The sequence below is a fragment of the Poecile atricapillus genome, chromosome 28, assembly GCF_030490865.1.
Source record: "Poecile atricapillus isolate bPoeAtr1 chromosome 28, bPoeAtr1.hap1, whole genome shotgun sequence".
In the NCBI taxonomy this organism is placed as follows: domain Eukaryota; kingdom Metazoa; phylum Chordata; class Aves; order Passeriformes; family Paridae; genus Poecile; species Poecile atricapillus.
The window spans coordinates 1,808,088-1,831,912 of record NC_081276.1 but is presented as its reverse complement, the minus strand read 5'-3'; the positions used below and the strand labels follow the sequence as shown (position 1 = coordinate 1,831,912).

General features: G+C 60.4%; 2 protein-coding genes across 4 annotated transcripts; both read left to right on the top strand.

Annotated features, from left to right (window-relative positions):
- Window positions 1–1,372: 1,372 nt before the first annotated feature.
- Window positions 1,373–10,551, top strand: TM6SF2 (transmembrane 6 superfamily member 2). 3 transcript variants are annotated; one of them, XR_009279736.1, is made up of 11 exons: window positions 1,373–1,567; window positions 2,537–2,643; window positions 3,309–3,406; window positions 4,046–4,149; window positions 5,192–5,274; window positions 6,378–6,502; window positions 6,588–6,689; window positions 7,602–7,694; window positions 7,779–7,898; window positions 9,627–9,996; window positions 10,281–10,551. XR_009279736.1 is itself a non-coding variant. In XM_058858990.1 (10 exons), exons 1-10 carry the CDS (start codon window positions 1,491–1,493, stop codon window positions 9,834–9,836), a joined length of 1,119 nt encoding a protein of 372 aa, XP_058714973.1. In that variant the 5' UTR covers window positions 1,373–1,490; the 3' UTR covers window positions 9,837–10,034. The 3 variants fall into 3 exon arrangements, 1 of the variants encoding a protein (XP_058714973.1); XR_009279737.1 differs by lacking the exon at window positions 10,281–10,551 and adding an exon at window positions 10,145–10,203; XM_058858990.1 differs by lacking the exon at window positions 10,281–10,551 and having other exon boundaries at window positions 9,627–10,034.
- A 410-nt stretch (window positions 10,552–10,961) lies between these two features.
- HAPLN4 (hyaluronan and proteoglycan link protein 4) lies at window positions 10,962–23,231 on the top strand. The gene is made up of 6 exons (XM_058858991.1): window positions 10,962–11,165; window positions 12,287–12,395; window positions 14,741–14,947; window positions 17,513–17,668; window positions 21,365–21,667; window positions 22,498–23,231. The coding sequence occupies exons 2-6, from the start codon at window positions 12,287–12,289 to the stop codon at window positions 22,827–22,829; spliced, it is 1,107 nt and encodes a 368-aa protein (XP_058714974.1). The 5' UTR covers window positions 10,962–11,165; the 3' UTR covers window positions 22,830–23,231.
- Window positions 23,232–23,825: the final 594 nt, after the last annotated feature.

The following is a 23,825-nucleotide window of genomic DNA, read 5'->3' as shown; positions in this document are numbered from 1 at the left end:
GGAATTCCGAGTTCCCAGCGGGATGTGAGACCTTGGAGCGGCCTCTCCCGCTCCTTCCCGAAAATCCGGGATAAATGTTTGGGAATTCCGAGTTCCCAGCGGGATGTGAGACCTTGGAGCGGCTGTTCCCGCTCCTTCCCGAAAATCGGGATAAATGTTCAGGAATTCCGAGTTCCCGGCTGGATGCGGAGACCTTGGAGCGGCTGTTCCCGCTCCTTCCCGAAAATCCGGGATAAATGTTCAGGAATTCCGAGTTCCCGGGGGGATGTGAGACCTTGGAGCGGCCTCTCCCGCTCCTTCCCGAAAATCCTGGATCGAGGCTGGGCTTTGTTCCTTCCCTCTCCCGGATCTGAGGAGCCGCGGCTGAACTGGAAAAGTGGGAAAAGCCTCGTCCCTCCCTCCCATTCCCGAATTCCCAAAGCTCCTTGGAGCGGTTGGATCCTTCAGGAAGCGCTCGGGGAGCCTCGGCCCGAGCCACGAGTGTCCGGCCCTGTCCTTTTCCCGGGATCCGTCCTGGATCCCAGTCCTTTTCCCGGGATCCCAGTCCCGGATCCCGGTCCTTTTCCCGGGATCCCAGTCCCGGATCCCAGTCCTTTTCCCGGCATCCCAGTCCTTTTCCCGAGTTCCCGTCCTTTTCCCGGATTCCCGTCCTTTTCCCGGATCCCAGTCCTTTTCCCGGATTCCCGTCCGTTTCTCGGGATCCCAGTCCGTCCTCCCCCATCGTTCCCCCCATCCTTCCTTATTCCCAGGATTCCTTTTCTCCCTTCCAGGACCGCTCTGTCCCTGCCCGTGTCCCGGTTCTGTCCCGCTCTATCCCAGTTCTATCCCGGCTCCATCCCGGTTCTGTCCCGGCTCCATCCCGGGCTGTCCCGGGCTGTCCCGGGCTGTCCCGGTTCTGTCCCTGTCTGTCCCCGTCTCTCCCGTTTCTGTCCCGGTTCTGTCCCGGTTCTGTCCCGGCTCTATCCCGGTTCTATCCCGGTTCTATCCCGGTTCTGTCCCGGTCTGTCCCGGTCTATCCCGGTCTATCCCCGCCTCTCTCCCGGGCTGTCCCCGCTGTCGCGGTGTCCCTGTGGCTTTAAGGGCGCAGCCGGGGCAAAGTCCGCGGGGCCGGTTCCGGTGCGGCGGGGCCGGTTCCGATCGGCGGGGCCGGTTCCGATCGGCGGGGCCGGTTCGGTTCGGCGGGGCCGGTTCCGGTGAGGCGGGGCCGGTTCCGGAGCGGCGGGGCCGGTTCCGATCGGCGGGGCCGGTTCCGGTGCGGCGGGGCCGGTTCGGGAGCGGCGGGGCCGGTTCCGGAGCGGCGGGGCCGGTTCGGTTCGGCGGGGGCCGGTTCCGATCGGCGGGGGCCGGTTCGGGAGCGGCGGGGCCGGGTTCCGGAGCGGCGGGGCCGGTTCCGTTCGGCGGGGCCGGTTCGGTTCGGCGGGGCCGGTTCCGGAGCGGCGGGGCCGGTTCGGGAGCGGCGGGGCCGGTTCGGTTCGGCGGGGCCGGTTCCGATGCAGTTCCCCGCGGGCCCGGCCGGCCTGGCCGCCCCCCTGCTCGCCCTGCCCGCGGCAGCGGCCCTGAGCGCCGGGTGAGAGCGGGAACACCGGGAATACCGGGAATGGGAACCGGGAACACCGGGAATACCGGGAACACCGGGAATGGGAACACCGGGAATACCGAGAATGGGAACCGGGAACACCGGGAATACCGGGAACACCGGGAACACTGTGAATGGGGAACGAGAACGGGGAATGGGAATGGGGGAGAGAGAGGGAATGGGAACACTGGGAATGGGGAACGGGAAGAGGGGAGAGACCGGGAATGGGAACACTGGGAACGGGAGGACACCGGGAATGGGGGAGACACCGGGAATGGGGGAGACACCGGGAATGGGGAACAGGGACCGGGAGAGAGCCCCGGGAATGGGACAGACCCACCCGTCCTTTGGGATTCACCGCATTCCCAATCCCTGCTGGGACCCCGCCCTGCGTTTGGGATTCCCCCCTTGGGATTCCCCCTGTGGGATTCCCCCTCTGGATTCTCCCTTTGGGATTCCCCCTGTGGGATTCCCCCTGTGGGATTCCCCCTCTGGATTCTCCTTTTGGGATTCCCCCTCTGGGATTCCCCCTTTGGGATTCCCCCTTTGGGATTCTCCCTTTGGGATTCCCCCTTTGGGATTCCCGCTTCGGGATTCCCGCTTTGGGATTCCCCCCTGTGGGATTCTCCCTCTGGATTCCCACTTTGGGATTCCCGCTTTGGGATTCCCCCTGTGGGATTCCCCCTCTGGATTCTCCATTTGGGATTCCCCCTTTGGGATTCCCCCTTTGGGATTCTCCTTTTGGGATTCCCCCTGTGGGATTCCCCCTGTGGGATTCCCCCTCTGGATTCCCCCTTTGGGATTCCCCCTTTGGGATTCCCCCTGTGGGATTCCCCCTTTGGGATTCCCCCTCTGGGGTCTGTGCTGGGAGTGGGGTCTGATCCCAATCCCAAGAACAGCGGAGTTTTTGGGAACGGGGCTGGGGCCGTGGCCGGTGCTGGAGCGTTCCCGATCCCACAGCGGCCCCCCGGGCCCGGCCCTGATCCTGATCCTGATCCCGATCCTGATCCTGCTGCTCCTCATCCTCAGCGGCTCCATCGGCCTCTGCCAGGACCCGCTGTACTGCGGTGAGAGCGGGGGTGTGTGGTTTGGGGTGAGGGTTCTGGGGTGAGGGGTTTGGGGTCTGGGGTTTGGGGTCTGGGGTTTGGGGTCTGGGGTGAGGGGTCTGGGGTTTGGGGTTTGGGGTCTGGGGTTTGGGATCTGGGGTGAGGGGTCTGGGGTCTGGGGTTTGGGGTCTGGGGTTTGGGGTTTGGGGTTTGGGGGCCCTCACGGAGCTGGGGTTTGGGATCTGGGGTTTGGGGTCTGGGGTCTGGGGTGTGGGGTCTGGGGTTTGGGGTCTGGGGTTTGGGGTTTGGGGTCTGGGGTGAGGGGTCTGGGGTTTGGGATCTGGGGTGAGGGGTCTGGGGTCTGGGGTCTGGGGTTTGGGGTCTGGGGTTTGGGGTTTGGGGGCCCTCACGGAGCTGGGGTTTGGGATCTGGGGTTTGGGGTCTGGGGTCTGGGGTGTGGGGTCTGGGGTTTGGGGTGTGGGGTGTGGGGTGTGGGGTTTGGGGTTTGTGGTTTGTGGTTTGGGGGCCCACACAGAGCAAGGGGTTTGGGGTCTGGGGTTTGGGATCTGGGGTTTGGGGTTTGTGGTTTGTGGTTTGGGGTCCCACACGGAGCAGGGGTTTGGGATCTGGGGTTTGGGGTTTGTGGTTTGGGGTTTGGGACCCACACGGAGCCCCACACCCCACAGTGCTGCTGCTGTTCTCCTTCGTGTCGGCCGTGGATCTGCTCATCGCACTGGAGGAGGACGGGATCATCTCGGGCTTCACTGAGCTCTACGTGCGGGAGGTGCCCTACAGACACCCCATAACCCCACAAATACCCCACAGACACCCCACAGACCCCACAGACACCCCATACACCCCATAACCCCCACAGACACCCCCATACACCCCATAACCCCCACAGACACTCCACAGACACCCCATAACCCCCACAGACACCCCACAGACACCCCACAGACCCCACAGACCCCAGAGACACCCCATAACCCAGTCTCCATTCCCAGTATCCCCATTCCCGGTGTGACCCCTTATCCCCACCCCCAGTATCCTCACGGGTGTCCCCTCCCGGTGCGACCGAGTGTCCCCTCCCTTTGTCCCCTCCCCCGGTGTGACCCCTACCCCTATTCCCGGTGTCCCCATCCCCGGTGTGACCGGCTGTCCCCTCCCGTGTCCCGTGTCCCCTCCCGTGTCCCGCTGTCCCCTCCCGGTGTAACCGGCTGTCCCCTCCCGTGTCCCGTGTCCCCTCCCGTGTCCCGCTGTCCCCGGTGTGACCGGCTGTCCCCTCCCGCTGTCCCCCGGTGTGACGGGGGTCCTGTCTCGCTGTCCCCGGTGTCCCTCCCCGGTGTGACCGGCTGTCCCCTCCCCGGTGTGACCGGCTGTCCCCTCCCCGGTGTGACCGGCTGTCCCCTCCCGTGTCCCGCAGGCCGATCCCCAGCTCCGCACGGCTCACGGGCTCCTCACGTGTTACTGGGACGGTACCGTGCACTACGGGCTGGGCCTGGCCATGGCCGCGGCCATCGGCACCGGGTGCGGGGACCCCCGGGACCCCGGGACGGGGGCGGGAGAATCCCGGATTTCCCCGGGATGGGCTCGGGAGAATCCCGGATTTCCCCGGGAGTGGGGCTGGGGGACTGGGGAACCCCCGGGACCCCGGGACGGGGGCGGGAGAATCCCGGATTTCCCCGGGATGGGGGCGGGGACCCCCGGATTTCCCCAAGGAGGGGGCTTGGGAATCCCGGATTTCCTGAGGAGGGGTCTCAGGGGTGATCCCAGGCAGGTGGAAAATCCCGGCTGATTTTGGGGAGGGGGCTCAGGGGTCTCAGGGGTGATCCCAAGCGGGTGGAAAATCCCGGCTGATTTTGGGGAGGGGGCTCAGGGGGCTCAGGGGCGATTCCGAGCGGGGGGAAAGCCCCGGCTGATTTTGGGGAGGGGTCTCAGGGGTGATCCCGAGCAGGGGGAAAGCCCCGGCTGATTTTGGGGAGGGGGCTCAGGGGTGACCCCGAGTGGGTGGAAAGCCCCGGCTGATTTTGGGGAGGGGTCTCAGGGGTGATCCCGAGCGGGTGGAAAGCCCCGGCTGATTTTGGGGAGGGGGCTCAGGGGTGATCCCGAGCGGGGGGAAAATCCCGGCTGATTTTGGGGAGGGGTCTCGGGGGTCTCAGGGGTGATCCCGAGCGGGTGGAAAGCCCCGGCTGATTTTGGGGAGGGGTCTCAGGGGTGATCCCGAGCGGGGGGAAAGCCCCGGCTGATTTTGGGGAGGGGGCTCAGGGGGCTCAGGGGTGATCCCGAGCGGGTGGAAAGCCCCGGCTGATTTTGGGGAGGGGGCTCAGGGGGCTCAGGGGTGATCCCGAGCAGGTGGAAAGCCCCGGCTGATTTTGGGGAGGGGTCTCGGGGGGCTCAGGGGTGATCCCGGGCGGGTGGAAAGCCCCGGCTGATTTTGGGGAGGGGTCTCGGGGGGCTCAGGGGTGATCCCGAGCGGGTGGAAAATCCCGGCTGATTTTGGGGAGGGGTCTCAGGGGTGATCCCGAGCGGGTGGAAAGCCCCGGCTGATTTTGGGGAGGGGTCCCCGCAGGAGGAATTACCGGGGCCTGGGGCTCTTCTGGCTCGGCTCGCTGCTGATGAGCGCCGTGGTTTTCCTGCTCGGGAACCTGATCGGTAACGGGGGAGCACCGGGAAACGGGGAGGAGGAGGAGGAGGAGGAGGAGGAGGAGGAGGAGGAGGAGGAGGAGGAGGAGGAGGAGGAGGAGGAGGAGGAGGAGGAAGAAAAGGAGGAAGAGGAGAAGGATAAGGAGACGGAGGAGGAGGAAGAGGAGAAGGAGGAGGTGAAAGTAAAGTAGGAAGAGGAGGAAGAGGAGGAAGAGGAGGAAAATGAGGAGGAGAAGGAGAAAGGGGAGGAAGAGGAGGTGAAAGAAAAGGAGGAAGAGGAGGAAGAAAAGGAGGAAGAGGAGAAGGATAAGGAGACACAGAGAAAGAGGAGGAAAATGAGGAGAAGGAGAAAGAGAAGAAGGAGGAGGTGAAAGTAAAGGAGGAAGAGGAGGAAAATGAGGAGGAGAAGGAGGAGGAAGAGAAGAAGGAGGAGGTGAAAATATCGGAGGAAGAGGAGGAAGAGGAGGAAGAGGAGGAAGAGGAGGAAAATGAGGAGGAGAAGGAGAAAGGGGAGGAAGAGGAGGTGAAAGAAAAGGAGGAAGAGGAGGAAGAAAAGGAGGAAGAGGAGAAGGATAAGGAGACACAGAGAAAGAGGAGGAAAATGAGGAGAAGGAGAAAGAGAAGAAGGAGGAGGTGAAAGTAAAGGAGGAAGAGGAGGAAAATGAGGAGGAGAAGGAGGAGGAAGAGAAGAAGGAGGAGGTGAAAATATCGGAGGAAGAGGAGGAAGAGGAGGAAGAGGAGGAAGAGGAGAAGGATAAGGAGACACAGAGGAAGAGGAGGAAAATGAGGAGAAGGAGAAAGAGAAGAAGGAGGAGGTGAAAGTAAAGGAGGAAGAGGAGGAAAAGGAGGAAGAGGAGGAAAATGAGGAGGAGAAGGAGAAAGGGGAGGAAGAGGAGGTGAAAGTAAAGGAGGAAGAGGAGGAAGAGGAGGAAGAGGAGGAAGAGGAGAAGGATAAGGAGACAGAGGAGGAGGAGGAAGAGGAAAATGAGGAGGAGAAGGAGAAAGGGGAGGAAGAGGAGGTGAAAGAAAAGGAGGAAGAGGAGGAGGAGGAGGAGGAGGAAAAGGAGGAGGAGGAGGAAGGCTCCGTGCCCACCCCGCGCTCTCTCCCGCAGGGAAATACAGCCCCGAGCTGAGCCCGTCCTTCCTCTTCAGCCTGCCCTACCTCCTCCTCCTCACCTGGGCCGGGCTCCGGCTGTTCCGGCAGCCGCGGCCGCTGCCGAACCTCAGCCCCGAGCAGGTGAGACCGGCCTGGGGGGGTCTGGGGGGGCCAGGGCTGGAGCAGGGGGTGCGGACCCCCAAAAATCCCCAATTCCCCGGCCCAGATCGCGGAGGAGCAGCGCAAACCCCTCTACCAGCGACCCCAGGACCTGCTCCTCATCCTCATCCTCATCCTCACCGCTGCCTTCACCTTCTTCAGGGGGATGGTGAGCGCTGGGGGGGGACTCGGGGGGTCCTGGAGGGGATCGGGGGATCCTGGAGGGGATCGGGGGGTCCTGGAGGGGATCGGGGGATCCTGGAGGGGTTTTGGGGTTGTCCTGGAGGGGCTCGGGGGGTCCTGGAGGGGATCGGGGGATCCTGGAGGGGATCGGGGGATCCTGGAGGGGCTCGGGGGGTCCTGGAGGGGATCGGAGGGTCCTGGAAGGGTTTTGGGGTTGTCCTGGAAGGGCTCGAGGGACTCTTGGAGGGGCTTTGGGGAGTCCTGGGGGGTCTCAGGTGGTGCTGGAGGGGCTCAGGGGGCTCTTGGAGGGGTTTTGGGGCGGGCTGAGGGGTCTCGAGGGTCCCGGGAAGGGTTTCGGGGGTCCCGAGGAAGGATTTTGGGGTCCCTGGAAGGGTTTTGAGGGTAGCGGGGAGGAGCTGGGGGGTCTCGGAGAGCATTTTGGGGGTCCCGGGGAGGATCTCGGGGGTTTCAGAGAGGGTTTCGGGGGTCCCGAGGAGAGATTTGGGGGTCCCGGAGAGGATTTCGGGGATGCCGAGGAGGGTTTTTTGAGTCCTGGAGGATCTCGGGAGTCCCGGAGAGGGTTTTGAGGGTCCCGAGGAGGGATTTGGGGGTCCCAGGGAGGGATTTGGGGGTCCCGAGGAGGGATTTGGGGGTCCCGGGGAGGATTTAGGGGTCCCGAGGAGGGATCTGGGGGTCCCGGAGGTTCTCGGGAGTCCCGGAGAGGGTTTCGGGGGTCCCGAGGAGAGATTTGAGGGTCCCGGAGAGGGTTTCGGGGGTCGCGAGGAGAGATTTGAGGGTCCCGGGGAGGGATTTGGGAGTCCCGAAGAGGATTTCGGGGGTCCCTAGGAGGGATTTGGGGGTCCCAGGGAGGTTCCCCTGCCCTCTCCCACCCCCTCAGGTGGTCCTGGACTGCCCGGCCGATTCCTGTTTCGACTACACCTACCTGCACGAGCCCTACCTGCGCGACCCCGTGGGTTACCCCAAAGTTCAGGTGCGGCGGGGAGGGGTCTCAGCCCCCCCCGGGGGTCCCCCGGGAGCCAGCGGGGGGTCTCAGACCGCCTGTCCCCCTCCTCAGATGCTGATCTACCTGTTCTACCTGCTGCCCTTCCTCATCCTCGCCATCTACGGGCTGGCGCTGCCCGCCTGCTCCTGGCTGCCCGACTGGAGCCTCGTGGTGGCCGGAGCTGTGGCGCAGGTGGGGCCGGAAAACCCGAAATCCCGGGATTTGGGGGGAATTCCCATCCGGAAAACCCGAAATCCCGGGATTTGGGGGGAAAATCCAAGCGGGTGGCTCTAAAATCCCAGGATTTGTGGGGCAGATCCCGGTTTTGGGGGGGCAGATCCCGGTTCGAGAGGCAGATCCCAGTTTGGGGGGGCAGATCCCAATTTTGGGGGGACATATCCGGATTTGGGGGCAGATCCCGGGATTTGGGGGGCAGATCCCGGGATTTGGGGAGCAGATCCCGGGATTTGGGGGGACATATCCGGATTTGGGGGGCAGATCCCGGGATTTGGGGGACATATCCGGATTTGGGGGGCAGATCCCGGGATTTGGGGAGCAGATCCCGGGATTTGGGGGGACACAGCCCGATTTGGGGGGCAGATCCCGGGATTTGGGGGGCAGATCCCGGTTTTGGGGGGCAGATCTCGGTTTTGGGGGGGCAGATCCCGGGATTTGGGGGACACAGCCCGATTTGGGGGGCAGATCCCGGGATTTGGGGGATGTATCCGGATTTGGGGGGCAGATCCCGGGATTTGGGGGACATATCCGGATTTGGGGGGCAGATCCCGGGATTTGGGGGACATATCCGGATTTGGGGGGCAGAGCCGTGGCCAAGTGGAGCAGCTCGGCTGGTGGATAATTGCTTCAGCCTCGGTGGATTTGGACAGAACCCGGCATTAGTGGGACACGAGTAGGAAAGAGAGAGACGCGGGGCTATAGATAGGATGAAAAACCCCTTTGGGGCCGGGGTTTGCACCTTTTAGGGCCGGGGTTTTGCACCCTTTGGGGCCAGGGTTTGCACCCTTTGGGGTCAGGGGTTTGAGCCCTTTGGGGCCGGAGTTTTGCTCCTTTTAGGGCCGGGGTTTGAGTCCTTTGGGGCCGGAGTTTTGCTCCTTTTAGGGCCGGGGTTTGAGCCCTTTGGGGACGGAGTTTTGCTCCTTTTAGGGCCGGGGTTTGAGCCCTTTGGGGACGGGGTTTGCACCTTTTAGGGGCGAGGTTTTGCTCCCTTTGGGGCCGGGGCTTTTGGGTCCGGGAGTTTGCGCCCTTTGGGGCAGGGATTTTGTGCCCTTTGGGGTCGGGGTTTTAGGTCCGGGGTTTTGCTCCCTTTGGGGCCGGGGTTTGGCACCTTTTAGGGGCAGGGTTTTGCACCCTTTGGGGCGGGAGATTTGCACCTTTTAGGGCCAGGGCACTGCGCCCTTTGGGCTCGGGGTTTTAGGTGCGGGGTTTTAGGTCCGGGATCTTGCTCCCTTTGGGGTCGGGGTTTTAGGTCCGGGATTTTGCCCCTTTGGGGTCGGGGTTTTAGGTCCGGGGTTTTAGGTCCGGGATTTTGTCCCTTTGGGGTCGGGGTTTTAGGTCCGGGGTTTTAGGTCCGGGATTTTGTCCCTTTGGGGTCGGGGTTTCAGGTCCGGGATTTTGCCCCTTTGGGCTCGGGGTTTTAGGTGCGGGGTTTTAGGTCCGGGATCTTGCTCCCTTTCCTGTCGGGGTTTTAGGTCCGGGATTTTGCCCCTTTGGGCTCGGGGTTTTAGGTGCGGGGTTTTAGGTGCGGGGTTTTAGGGTCGGTGTTTTAGGTGCGGGTTTTGGGGCCGGGGTTTTAGGTGCGGGGTTTTAGGCCCGGGGTTTTGGGGCCGGGCTTTTAGGGTCGGTGTTTTAGGTGCGGGTTTTGTGTCCGCTCACCCCCGCGGGCCGTGCCGGTGTCCGCAGGCTCAGTTCGCACACGTGGGCTCCTCGCTGCACCCCCGCACGCCGTTCCCGTACCAGACCCCCGACGAGGTCCTGTGGAGTTTCCTTCTCTCCAATGTCCTGTACGCGCTGGGCCCGCAGCTCCTGGCGCTGCGCTGCCTGCGCTCCCCGGCCTTCTTCCTCCTCCTCCCCGCTGCCCCCGGCACGGCCCGCCACAAGAAATACCTGTGACATGTCCTGCTGTCCCCTCTGGGCTGCTGTCACCACCCCGGGGCTGCTGTCACCACCCTGGGGCTGCTGTCACCACCCGGGACCTGCTGTCCCCATCCCGGTCCCGTTGTCCCCACCCCGGCGGATCCCGCCCGGTGCCTCTCGCCCCGCTCCGCGCTCTGTCCTCAGAGGTGTCCCCAGAGGTGCCCAGGGATGTCCCCAGAAGTGTCCCCAGAGGTGCCCAGGGGTGTCCCCGAACGTGTCCCCAGAGGTGCCCAGGGGTGTCCCCAGAGGTGTCCCCAGAGGTGTCCCCAAAGGTGTCCCCAGAGGTGCCCAGGGGTGTCCCCAGAAGTGTCCCCAGGGATGTCCCCAGAGGTGTCCCCAGAGGTGCCCAGGGGTGTCCCCAGAGGTGTCCAGAGGTGTCCCCAGAGGTGCCCAGGGGTGTCCCCGAACGTGTCCCCAGAGGTGCCCAGGGGTGTCCCCAGAAGTGTCCCCAGAGGTGTCACCAGAGATGTCCCCAGAGGTGTCCCCGGACGTGTCCCCAGGGTGTCCCCAGGGATGCTCCGCTCCCCCAAAAGCTGTGGGGACCCCGGGATGCTCCGCGGGGACATCGCTGCAGCCCCGGCCCTGCCCCGGTGGCGCTGCTGGGGGGACTCAGGAGCCGCGGTCCCTCCCGGGGGTCCCGGGGGTCCCGGTCCCGGTCCCGGGGGTCCCGCTGGGCTCCGGGGGTCCCGGTCCCGGGGGTGGGGACAGCGCCAGGGTCACAAAATAAAGGAGCCCAGGTTCGCCCCGAGCCCGCGTCCCCGCTGTGCCCAGCGAGGTCCCCCCGTGACACCGGGACTGTCCCCGCAGCACCCCCGGGCACTTTGGGGGGCAGGGGGCGGCCGGGCCGGGGGTCCCTGTCGGTACCGGGGTGTCCGCGGGGGTCTGGGGGTGCAGGAGCGGCTGCGGGTGGGCTCGGGGTGCGGGAGAATTCGGGGGGTGGGCACACGTGGGGGGCTGGTACCGGGATTTTGGGGTGGGCACAGCCGCCCTTGCGGGGATTTACCGGACCCGACCCCTCGTGCCCCGAGCGTTCCCGGCCCGGGGGTCCCGGGGGGGCTCCGGGGGACACCGGGAGACACCGGGGGACACCGGGCAGGCCGGTGACCTTGGCGAGCAGCCGGCCCTGCGCAGCGCCGGGAGCCGGGGCAGGGCCGGGCCGAGCTCCCGGTGTCGCCCCCTGCGCGGAGCCGCACCGGCGGTACCGGAGGAGGTACCGGAGGAGGTACCGGAGGAGGTACCGGAGGAGGTACCGGAGGAGGTACCGGCGGCACCCGCGCGCTCCCGCGGGCCGGCACCGGGCACACGGTGAGTGCGGAGCTGCGGCCGCCGCTCCCTCCGCTGCGGGACACCGGGACGGGACCCCCGGCACCGGGAGGGACGCGACGGGCGGGGGTCGCTGGTTATGGGGGGCAAAGATCGGGGCTCCCCCCGCGCTGCGCTGTCCCCGCCCGGGCACCGGAGTCCCGCAGCCCCGGGGCTGCCGCCGCAGTGTCCCGCACTGCAACACCGCACCGGGCCCGCCGAGCGCCGCCACCGCCGCAGCCGCTGCCCCGAGCGCTCCCGGGACCCCCGCGGGGCTGCCCCGCTCCTCCCGCCCCCGCAGCTCCCACCGGCATGTCCGGGGGGGCTTCCCGCTCCCCCTGCCCCCACCGGGCACCGCGACCCCCGGCGTGGGGAGGGGGCCGCTCCATCCGCCCCCGGACCGGGCACCGGGGCTGCTCTGCTCGCTCTTACCGGGCCTTGGCACCGCGACCCCCGGGGGGCTCCCACCGCCCCCTGCCCCCGGATCCATCACCGGGACCCCCGGGAGGGTTTGACCCTCTCCCCCTGCCCCCGGATCCGCCACCGGGACCCCCGGGGGGCTCCCACCGCCCCTTCCCACCGGATCCATCACCACGACCCCCGGGGGGCTCCCACCACCCCCTGCCCCCGGATCCATCACCGGGACCCCCGGGAGGGTTTGACCCTCTCCCCCTGCCCCGGGGAGGGGGCAGCCAGGGCCGGGCTGGCATTTGGGGCACCCCAAGAGCGCGGGGCTCGGCACCGCAGCCCCCCGAGGAAGGGGGGGCTCCTCCCCGCGCCCCCTCCGCTCCGTCCTTGGGGAGGGGGCGCGGCCCGGGGGGGTCTCGGGGAGGGGTCTCTGCCCGCTCCGTTCCCATCAGTTCAGCTTCCAGGGGTGCCAGAAATAACCCGGGAGCCGCGGCCGCCATGGAATTCTCATCCCGCCTGGAAGCGAGCGGGACACGCCGAGCTCAGAGCCGGGGGGTCCCTGCGGGGCCGGGGGATTGGGGAGAGGGGAGCAGCGACCCCCCCAGCCCTGAGCACGGCGGGGGTCGGCACCCCTCGAGCTGGGCACCCCTGGGGGGCCAGAGCGGGGGTCCCGAGGGGGGTTCGGGGGTGCTGAGGGCGCTCTGTGACCCCCCCAGATGCGTCCCCAAATCCCCTGGGCCGCTGGCCCCGCCGCGCTGCTGCTCCTCGGAGCCCTGCTCGCCCCCGAGGCGCTGCCCACCAGGAAGAAGGTGGTTCATGTCATGGGTGAGTGGGGTCGGGACCCCCGGAACGGCTTTGGGATCCGCTTTGGGTTTTGGGGTGTCGGGTTTGGAGCCCCTCAAAGCTCTGCTGGGCTCCCCCTGCCCTCCCTGGGATTGTCCCGAGCGCTCCTTGGGGTTTGCAGAAAAAGGGGGAAATTGCACCCAAATTGTGTCCCCGCGCCCCCATCCTGCCTTGCCCAAAAAGAGGAGAATTCTCTCCAAATTGTGTCCCCGCGCCCCCATCCTGCCTTGCCCCTAAAAGAGGAGAATTCTCCCCAAATTGTGTCCCCACGCCCCCATCCTGCCTTGCCCCTAAAAGAGGAGAATTCTCCCCAAATTGTGTCCCCACGCCCCCATCCTGCCTTGCCCCTAAAAGAGAATTCTCCCCAAATTGTGTCCCCGCGCCCCCATCCTGCCTTGCCCCTAAAAGAGGAGAATTCTCCCCAAATTGTGTCCCCGCGCCCCCATCCTGCCTTGCCCAAAAAGAGGAGAATTCTCCCCAAATTGTGTCCCCGCGCCCCCATCCTGCCTTGCCCCTAAAAGAGGAGAATTCCTCCCACATCCTCATCCTTTCTCGTCCCTAAAAGAGGAGAATTCCCCCCAAAGTGCGTTCCCACATCCCCATCCTCCTTCACCCCCCAAAAAGGGGAGCACAACCCCAAAGATGCTCCCGCGTCCCCACCCTGCCTTAACCCCAAAAGTTGGGAATCCCCCCAAGGAGCATCCTCACATCCCCGTCCTTTCCTTGTCCCCAAAACCGGGGATTTTCCCCCAAAGCGCATCCCCACATTCCCACTCTGCTTTAACCCCAAAACCTGGGAATTTCCCCCAAAGCGCATCCCCACATTCCCACTCTGCTTTAACCCCAAAACCGGGGAATTTCCCCCAAAGCGCATCCCCACATTCCCACTCTGCTTTAACCCCAAAACCGGGGAATTTCCCCCAAAGCGCATCCCCACATTCCCACCCCGCTTCCTCCGCCCCCTCCCCCGAGCGGCCCGGGCCGGTGGCCGGCCCCGCCGGTCCCGCTCGGTGCCTGACCCGGTTCCGGTCCCGCTCGGTGCCTGACTCGGTTCCGGTCCCGCTCGGTGCCGGTCCCGCGGGTCCTGCTCGGTGCCTGACCCGGTTCCGGTCCCGCTCGGTACCTGACGCGGTGCCGGTCCAGCAGAGGGTCCCGCTGGTCCCGCTCGGTGCCGGTTCCGGTCCCGCTCGGTGCCTGACCCGGTTCCGGTCCCGCTCGGTACCTGAGGCGGTGCCGGTCCTGCAGAGGGTCCCGCCGGTCCCGCTCGGTGCCGGTGCCGGTTCCGGTCCCGCTCGGTGCCAGTGCCGGTTACGGTCCCGCTCGGTGCCTGACCCGGTTCCGGTCCCTCTCGGTGCCGGTCCCGCCGGTCCCGCTCGGTGCCTGACTCGGTTCCGGTCCCGCTCGGTACCTGACCCGGTTCTGGTCCCACTGGGTACCTGACGCGGTTCCGATCCCGTTCGGTGCCGGTCCCTCCGGTCCCTCTCGATGCCTGACCCGGTTCTGGTCCCTCTCGGTGCCTGACCCGGTTCCGGTCCCGCGGGTCCCGCTCGGTTCCGGTCCCGCTCGGTACCTGTCCCGCCGGTCCCTCTCACTGCCTGACCCGGTTCTGATCCCTCTCGGTGCTGGTCCCTCCGGTCCCTCTCGCTGCCTGACCCGGTTCCGGTCCCGCTCGGTTCTGATCCCACTCGGTGCCGGTCCCTCCGGTCCCTCAATGCCTGACCCGGTTCTGGTCCCACTCGGTACCTGTCCCTCTGGTCCCTCTCGGTGCCGGTCCCGCTGGTCCCGCTCGGTTCCTGACCCGGTTCTGGTCCCGCTCGGTACCTGTCCCGCCGGTCCCGTTCGGTTCCTGACCCGGTTCTGGTCCCGCCGGTTCCGCTCGGTTCCTGACCCGGTTCCGATCCCGCTCGGTTCCGGTCCCGCTCGGTGCCGGTCCCGCCGGTCCCTCTCGGTTCCTGACCCGGTTCTGGTCCCGCTCGGTTCCTGACCCGGTTCTGATCCCTCTCGGTGCCGGTCCCGCCGGTCCCGCTCGGTTCCTGACCCGGTTCCGGTCCCGCTCGGTTCCTGACCCGGTTCTGATCCCGCTCGGTGCCGGTCCCGCCGGTCCCGCTCGGTTCCTGACCCGGTTCCGGTCCCGCTCGGTTCCTGACCCGGTTCTGATCCCGCTCGGTGCCGGTCCCGCCGGTCCCGCTCGGTTCCTGACCCGGTTCCGGTCCCGCTCGGTTCCTGACCCGGTTCTGATCCCGCTCGGTGCCGGTCCCGCCGGTCCCGCTTGGTTCCTGACCCGGTTCCGGTCCCGCTCGGTTCCTGACCCGGTTCCGGTCCCACAGAGGGTGACAGCGGTACCGTGGTGGTCCAAACGGCCCCGGGCAAGGTGGTGACGCACCGGGGCGGAACCATCATCCTCCCCTGCCGGTACCACTACGATGTGACCGCGCACGAGCCGGCCCAGATCCGCCTGAAATGGACCAAAGTCACCGAACCCATGAGCTTCGAGGACGTGTTCGTGGCCCTGGGCACGGCCCGGAGGGCGTTCGGTCTGTTATAGATACATTTTATATTTATATTTATTTATTTTTATTTTTATTTTTATTTTTATTTTTATTTTTATTTTTATTTTTTTATTTTTATTTTTATTTATATTTTTATTTTTATTTATATTTTTATTTTTATTTATTTATTTTAATTTTTATTTTTTTTATTTTTATTTATTTATATTTATATTTATATTTATATTTATATTTATATTTATATTTATATTTTTATTTTTATTTTTATTTTTATTTTTATTTTTATTTTATTTTTATTTTTATTTTTATTTTTATTTTTATTTTTATTTTATTTTCATTTTTATTTATTTATATTTATATTTATATTTATATTTATATTTATATTTATATTTATATTTATATTTTTATATATTTATATTTGTTTATATTTATATTTATCTTTTTTATCTTTTTAATTAACCTTTTAAATTCTATAAAATTAAAATATAAAATTAATTATAATATATATCTATAAAAATTATATATATATATAAAAATAATATATAAATTATAAATATATATAAAAATAATATATAAATTATAAAATATATATAATTCTAATCTATAAAAATGATGTGAACCTTGTTTTTCACAACTGATCTATTGGGAAGGGGGCAAGAGAAAAACTAAACAGAAGAACACCAAAGATCCTAAAAAGAATGTTTGAATATGAAAGAGAATTTATGGATATCAATGAGAATTTTTGGATATTAATGAGAATTTTTGGATATTAATGAGAATTTTTGGATATTAATGAGAACTTTTGGATATTAATGAGAATTTTTGGATATGAATAAGAATTTATGGATATTAATGAGAATTTATGGATATTAATGAGAATTTATGGATTTGTAGCAGGGTTTTTAAGGGCCAATCCTTTGCCAGTGAGCTGAATGCACAGACACCCGCCCATATCTATATACTTTATTTTATTTCTCCTAATTATCCTTTTAATTAACCTTTTAAAACTAAACAGAAGAACCCCAAAGATCCTAAAAAGAATGTTTGAATATGTGTGAGAATTTTTGGATATGAACGAGAATTTATGGATTTGTAGCAGGATTCTGTTTTTAAGGGACAATGCAGAGACACCCGGCCCTACCTGTATACTTTTTATTTTTTTCTCCTAATTATCTTTTTAATTAACCTTTTAAAACTAAACAGAAGAACACCAAAGATCCTAAAAAGAATGTTTGAATAGGAACGAGAATTTTTGGATATTAATGAGAATTTTTGGATATTAATGAGAATTTATGGATTTGTAGCAGGGTTTTTAAGGGCCAATCCTTTATCAGCGAGCTGAATGCAGAGACACCCGCCCGTATCTATACACTTCATATTTATTTCTCCTAATTATCTTTTTAATTAACCTTTGAAAACTAAACAGAAGAACACCAAAAATCCTAAAAAGAATGTTTGAATATGTGTGAGAATTTATGGATATGAATGAGAATTTATGGATATTAATGAGAATTTTTGGATATTAATGAGAACTTTTGGATATTAATGAGAATTTTTGGATATTAATGAGAATTCATGGATATGAATGAGAATTTATGGATATTAATGAGAATTTTTGAATATTAATGAGAATTTTTGGATATGAATGAGAATTTTAATGAGAATTTATGGATTTGTAGCAGAGTTTTTAAGGGCCAATCCTTTATCAGCGAGCTGAATGCAGAGACACCCGCCCCTATCTCTATATTTTACTTTATTTTTTTCTCCTAATTAACCTTTTAAAACTAAACAGAAGAACACCAAAGATCCTAAAAAGAATGTTTGAATATGTGTGAGAATTTTTGGATATGAATGAGAATTTTTGGATATTAATGAGAATTTTTGGATATGAATGAGAATTTTTGGATTTGTAGCAGGGTTATATATATATATATATATATATATATATATATATATACATAATATATATATTATTCTATTCTATAAAAATTCTGTGAACCTCCTTTTTCACAACTGATCTATTGGGAAGGGGGAAGGGAATTTTTCTCCTAATTATCCTTTTAATTAACCTTTTAAAACTAAACAGAAGAACCCCAAAGATCCTAAAAAGAATGCTTGAATATGTGTGAGAATTTATGGATATGAATGAGAATTTGTGGATATTAATGAGAATTTATGGATATGAATGAGAATTTATGGATATTAATAAGAATTTTGGATATTAATGAGAATTTATGGATATTAATGAGAATTTTTGGATATTAATGAGAATTTTTGGATATGAATGAGAATTTATGGATATTAATGAGAATTTATGGATATTAATGAGAATTTATGGATATGAATGAGAATTTATGGATATTAATGAGAATTTATGGATATTAATAAGAATTTTGGATATTAATGAGAATTTATGGATATTAATGAGAATTTATGGATTTGTAGCAGGGTTTTTAAGGGCCAATCCTTTATCAGCGAGCTGAATACAGAGACACCCGCCCCTATCTATACACTTTATATTTATTTCTCCTAATTATCCTTTTAATTAACCTTCTAAACCCCCCCAAAACGATGTCCATCTGTTTTTCCCAGGTCCCTACCGGGGCCGCACGGCGCTGCAGGAGGACGGGGCGGGGGACGCGAGCCTCATCATCCGCAATGTCACCCTGCAGGACCACGGGCGCTACGAGTGCGAGGTGACCAACGAGCTGGAGGATGACACCGGCGTGGTCAAACTGGACCTGGAAGGTGATTCGGGATCTTCCCGGGGCTTCGGGGGGTTGGGTTTTGGGGGTTTTGGGGGTTTTGGGAGGGTGGTGGAAGTGAGGAGGGTGAGGGTTTGGGGAGAGCGCTGGGGGCAGGGGTGGGGAGGCAGGGAAATGAATTTTTAGGGGTTCGGGAAGTGGGAGAGGGGGGAAAAGGTTTTTTAGGGGGTCAGGGGGTGCGGGTTTGGGATGGGAAAGGGGGGGAAAGGATTTTTTAGGGGTTCGGGAGATGGAAGAGGGGGAGAAAGGTTTCTTACGGGATCAGTTTTGGGATGGAAAAGGGGGGAAATGCTTTTTTAGGGGGTCACAGGATGCAGTTTGGGCATGGGAAAGGCAGAAAATGCTTTTTTAGAGGTTCGGGAATGCAGTTTTGGGATGGGAAAGGGGGAAAGATGCTTTTTTAGGGGTTCGCGAAGTGGGAGAGGGGAGAAAAGCTTTTTCAGGGGGTCAGTTTTGGGATGGGAAAGGCAGAAAAACCTTTTTTAGAGGTTTAGGGGATGCGGTTTTGGGATGGGAAAGGGAGGGAAAGGATTTTTTAGGAGTTCGGGAGGTGGGACAGGGGAAAAAGCTTTTTTAGGGGTTCAGTTTTGGGATGGGAAAGGAGGGAAAATGAATTTTTAGGGGTTCGGGAAGTGGGAGAGGGGGGAAAAGGTTTTTTAGGGGGTCAGTTTTGGGATGGGAAAGGAGGGAAAATGAATTTTTAGGGGTTCGGGAAGTGGGAGAGGGGGGAAAAAGGTTTTTTAGGGGTTCAGGGGGTGCGGGTTTGGGATGGGAAAGGGGGGGAAAGGATTTTTTAGGAATTCGGGAGGTGGGAGAGGGGGAAAAAGATTTTTCAGGGGGTCACAGGATGCAGTTTGGGCATGGGAAAGGAGGGAAAATGCATTTTTAGGGGTTGGAGAAGTGGGAGAGGGGGAAAAGCTTTTTCAGGGGTCAGTTTTGGGATAGGGAAGGCAGAAAAAACTTTTTTAGGGGTTCAGGAATGCAGTTTTGGGATGGAAAAGGGGAAAAATGCTTTTTTAGGGGTTCAGGGGGTGCGGTTTGGGGATGGAAAAGGGGAAAAATGCTTTTTTAGGGGTTCAGGGGGTGCGGTTTGGGGGTGGCACGGAAAGGACTGGGCACAGGGGTGTGGCAGCTCCGGGATTTTGGGAAAAGGGGAAATCTTGGTTTTTTAGGGGTTCAGGGACACATTTTGAGGGTGGGAAAGGGGAAAATCGCATTTTTGCACAGTTTGGGGGTGCCAGGACTTGGCTGGACCCCACAGGGGCACCAGCGATGCTCCCAAATCCCAGAGCAGAATCTCCTGGAATTCTCTGCCATCCCAAAAATAAACCCTGGATGTCCCAAAACTGCGCAGAGGGACGATGAGTGGGATTTTCCAGGCAATTCTCCCAACCAGAATTCCCATTTTCCCCCGCCCTCGAGTGTAATCTCCTGGAGTTTGGGGTTCTCCGCCACCCCAAAACCCCCAGATCTCCCCAAAATCCTCACTGAGGGACAAAGAGAGATTTTCCAGGCAATTCTCCCAAGCAGAATTCCCATTTTCCCAGATCCCAGAGCAGAACCTCTTGGCGATTTTGGCTTCCCCGCCACCCCAAACCCCCAGATCTCCCCAAACCCCTCCTGGAATCACCACGAGCGCGATTCTCCACACCCCAACTCCACACCCACCCTCTCTAGAACCTCTCACCACACTCCAAACTCACCCCAAACCCCTCCTGGAATCACCACGAGCGCGATTCTCCCCACCCCAAACCTCCCGGAACCACCACGAGCGCGATTCTCCCCACCTGCCCCTCCAGAACCTCTCACGGGGCTCCAAACCCACCCCAAACCTCCCGGAATCACCACGAGCGCGATTCTCCACACCCCAACTCCACACCCACCCTCTCTAGAATCTCTCAGAGAGCTCCAAACCCACCCCAAACCCCTCCCGGAACCACCACGAGCGCGATTCTCCCCACCCCAAACCTCCCGGAACCACCACGAGCGCGATTCTCCCCACCCCAACTCCCTCCAGAACCCCTCACCGCGCTCCAAACCCACCCCAAACCCCTCCCAGAATCACCACGAGCGCGATTCTCCCCACCCGCCCCCTCCAGAACCTCTCACGGGGCTCCAAACCCACCCCAAACCTCCCGGAACCACCAGGAGCGCGATTCTTCCCACCCCAACTCCAGAACCTCTCACGGGGCTCCAACCCCACCCCAAACCCCTCCCGGAACCACTACGAGCGCAATTCTCCCCACCCCAAACCCCTCCTGGAATCACCACGAGAGCGATTCTCCCCACCCCAACTCCACTCCCGCCCCCTCCAGAACCTCTCACCGCACTCCAAACCCACCCCAAATCCCCCGGAATCACCACGAGCGCGATTCTCCCCACCCCAAACCTTCTGGAATCACCATGAGCGCGATTCTCCCCACCCCAACTCCAGAACCTCTCAGAGGGCTCCAAACCCACCCCAACCCCCCCGGAACCACCACAAGCGCGGTTCTCCCCACCCGCCCCCTCCAGAGCCCCTCACCGAGCTCCAAACCCACCCCAAACCTTCTGGAATCACCACGAGCACCATTCTCCACACCCCAACTCCAGAACCTCTCACCGCGCTCCAACCCCACCCCAAACCTCCCGGAATCACCAGGAGCACGATTCTCCACACCTCAACTCCACACCCGCCCCCTCCAGAACCTCTCAGAGGGATCCAAACCCTCCCCAAACCTCCCGGAACCACCACGAGCGCGATTCTCCCCACCCCAACTCCACACCCGCCCCCTCCAGAACCTCTCACCGAGCTCCAAACCCTCCCCAAACCCCTCCTGGAACCACCAGGAGCGCGATTCTCCCCACCCCAACTCCACACCCGCCCCCTCCAGAACCTCTCACCGCGCTCCAAACCCACCCCAAACCTTCCGGAATCACCACGAGCACGATTCTCCCCACCCCAACCCCCTCCAGAACCTCTCACGGGGCTCCAAACCCACCCCAAACCTCCCGGAGCCACCAGGAGCGCGATTCTCCCCACCCCAAACCCCTCCAGAACCTCTCACCGAGCTCCAAACCCACCCCAAACCCCTCCTGGAACCACCACGAGCGCGATTCTTCCCACCCCAAACCTTCTGGAATCACCAGGAGCGCGATTCTCCACACCCCAACTCCAAATTCCCCCCTAGAGAACCTCTCAGAGGGCTCCAACCCCACCCCAAACCTCCCGGAATCACCACGAGCGCGATTCTCCACACCTGCCCCTTCCAGAACCTCTCACCGAGCTCCAAACCCACCCCAAACCTTCTGGAATCACCACGAGCGCGATTCTCCCCACCCCAACTCCCTCCAGAACCCCTCACCGCGCTCCAAACCCACCCCAAACCCCTCCCGGAATCACCACGAGCGCGATTCTTCCCACCCCAAACCTCCTGGAATCACCAAGAGCGCGATTCTCCACACCCCAACTCCACACCCACCCTCTCCAGAACCTCTCAGGGGGCTCCAAACCCTCCCCAAACCCCACCCGGAACCACCAGGAGCGCGATTCTCCCCACCCCAACTCCACACCCGCCCCCTCCAGAACCTCTCACCGAGCTCCAAACCCTCCCCAAACCTCCCGGAACCACCACGAGCGCGATTCTCCACACCCCAAACCTCCCTCCGAGCCCTCCTCCCTCCCTCCCTCCCTCCCCAGGGGTGATTTTCCCGTACCACCCTCGCCTGGGCCGCTACACCCTGAACTTCCACGAGGCTCAGCGGGCGTGCGAGGAGCAGGACGGGATCCTGGCGTCCCACGATCAGCTGCACCAGGCCTGGCTGGAGGGGCTGGACTGGTGCAACGCGGGCTGGCTGGAGGACGGCTCGGTGCAGTACCCGATCTCCCGGCCCCGTGAGCACTGCGGCCGCAAGGACACCCCCGGCGGGGTCCGCAACTACGGCTACCGGCACAAGGAGAGCGAGCGCTACGACGCCTTCTGCTTCACCTCCAATCTCAATGGTCAGGGGGAAACTGAGGCACGGGGAGGGGGTTGGGGGGGTTTGACGTTTTCTGCTTCACCTCCAATCTCAACGGTCAGGGGGAAACTGAGGCATGGCGGGGGGGGTGGGGGTTGGGGTGGAATCAGCGCCTTCTGCTTCACCTCCAATCTCAATGGTCAGGGGGAAACTGAGGCACGGGAGGGGGGCTGGGGTTTGGGGGGTTTGGGGTGGAATCGATGTTTTCTGCTTCACCTCCAATCTCAACGGTCAGGGGGAAACTGAGGCACGGGGGGGGCGGGGTTTGGGGTGGAATCAGCGCCTTCTGCTTCACCTCCGACCTCAATGGTCAGGGGGAAACTGAGGCACGGGGGGGAGGGGTTGGGGTTTGGGGTGGATTCTATGTTTTCTGCTTCACCTCCAACCTCAACGGTCAGGGGGAAACTGAGGCACGAGGGGGTTGGGGGGGATTGACGTTTTCTGCTTCACCTCCAATCTCAACGGTCAGGGGGAAACTGAGGCACGGGGGGGGTTGGGGTTTGGGGTGGATTCTATGTTTTCTGCTTCACCTCCAATCTCAACGGTCAGGGGGAAACTGAGGCACGGGGGGGGCGGGGTTTGGGGTGGAATCAGCGCCTTCTGCTTCACCTCCGACCTCAACGGTCAGAGGGAAACTGAGGCACGGAGGAGGTTTGGGGCTTTTGGGGGGTTTGGGGTGGAATCAGCGCCCTCTGCTTCACCTCCGACCTCAACCCTCAACGGGAAACTGAGGCACGGAGGCGTGCAGAGCCCATTCCCCCTCTCAAAGACCAAACCCACTCCCCCCACCCCTTTCCCCCTCTCCCATCCCAGGCAAAGTTTACTTCCTGAAAACCTTCCGCAAGCTCAGCTACCCTGAGGCCGTCCAGGCGTGCAAGAACAACGGCGCGGCGGTGGCCAAGGTGGGCCAGCTGTACGCGGCCTGGAAGATCCAGCTGCTGGACCGCTGCGAGGCCGGCTGGCTGGAGGACGGCAGCATCCGCTACCCCATCGTCAACCCCCGAGCCCGCTGCGGCGGCCGCGAGCCCGGCGTGCGCAACCTCGGCTTCCCCGACAAGAAGTACAAGCTCTTCGGGGTGTACTGCTTCAAAAAAGCCGGGGAGGTTCCTCCGGGGGAGCCCGCGGGGCGCCCCGAACGCGTGTGAGGCTTGGGAGAGGTCGGCAGCACCCCCCGGGATCGCTCGGGGATCGCTCCCCTCCTCAGCCCGAGCGGTGCGGGGGAGCTGCGGGCAGCTCGGGATGGAGAGAGAGCCAGCGGTGCCGCTCGGGGACACTGAGGCAGCGGGAGGGGTTTGGGGAGCCCGGCCGGTTGCGGGGCCGGCTCCCCGCTCCCCGCAGCTCTCGCTTCTCCACGCGCCTGTTTGCATGCGCTAAAGAGCCGCAGAGCCCCCGCCCTCCTCATCCTCACCGGGAGGTGCCGCAGGTCCCCCCTCCCCGCCCCAAAAAATCCCCCCCGAGGCGCTGGGCGAGGTTTGGGGGGCGGCGGGGTGGGCTCGGAGCCTCGGCAGCTCCGCCGGGGCAGCTCCTGCGCGCTTGGCTTGGCCGGGGCCGGGGCGAGGAGGGGCCGGGGGGCGGCGGGCGCTGCGCCCCCCCGGCCGGGCACCGGCCGCAGGCTTTGGCAGCCCCGGACGTAGATGAAATAAAAGCTTCGGCCGCTTTGGAGAGCTGAGAGCGGCTCCGCTGCGTCCTTGGGGCGGGGGGCTCGGTGCCCTTGGGCGGCAGCGCCCGGAGCTTTCCCGGAGCTTTCCCGGAGCTTTCCCGGAGCTTCCCCGGGGCTTTCCCGGGGCTTTCCCGGAGCTTTCCCGGAGCTTCCCCGGAGCTTCCCCGGAGCTTTCCCGGAGCTTTCCCGGAGCTTTCCCGGGGCTTCCCCGGAGCTTTCCCGGAGCTTTCCCGGGGCTTTCCCGGAGCTTTCCCGGAGCTTTCCCGGGGCTTTCCCGGAGCTTCCCCGGAGCTTCCCCGGAGCTTCCCCGGAGCTTCCCCGGAGCTTTCCCGGAGCTTCCCCGGAGCTTTCCCGGAGCTTCCCCGGAGCTTGGATTTGTCGGGATTGGATCCAAGGATCGGCCGGAGCCACCCCGGGGTGTCACAGAGCCCGCAGAGACCCGGGGACACCGCGGGGGTGGCAGGACAGGGATGGGGACCCC

What these genes read in the sequence shown, in the direction of transcription:
- HAPLN4 (XM_058858991.1), top strand. Translation starts at nt 12,287, where the DNA reads ATGCGTCCCCAAATCCCCTGGGCCGCTGGCCCCGCCGCGCTGCTGCTC. An exon ending in GGTCAAACTGGACCTGGAAG is followed by an intron (nt 17,669 to 21,364) that starts GTGATTCGGGAT and finishes CTCCCTCCCCAG; the next exon opens with GGGTGATTTTCCCGTACCAC. An exon ending in CTTCACCTCCAATCTCAATG is followed by an intron (nt 21,668 to 22,497) that starts GTCAGGGGGAAA and finishes CTCCCATCCCAG; the next exon opens with GCAAAGTTTACTTCCTGAAA.
- TM6SF2 (XM_058858990.1), top strand. Translation starts at nt 1,491, where the DNA reads ATGCAGTTCCCCGCGGGCCCGGCCGGCCTGGCCGCCCCCCTGCTCGCC. An exon ending in GCAGCGGCCCTGAGCGCCGG is followed by an intron (nt 1,568 to 2,536) that starts GTGAGAGCGGGA and finishes CCGATCCCACAG; the next exon opens with CGGCCCCCCGGGCCCGGCCC. An exon ending in CCTGCTCGGGAACCTGATCG is followed by an intron (nt 5,275 to 6,377) that starts GTAACGGGGGAG and finishes TCTCTCCCGCAG; the next exon opens with GGAAATACAGCCCCGAGCTG.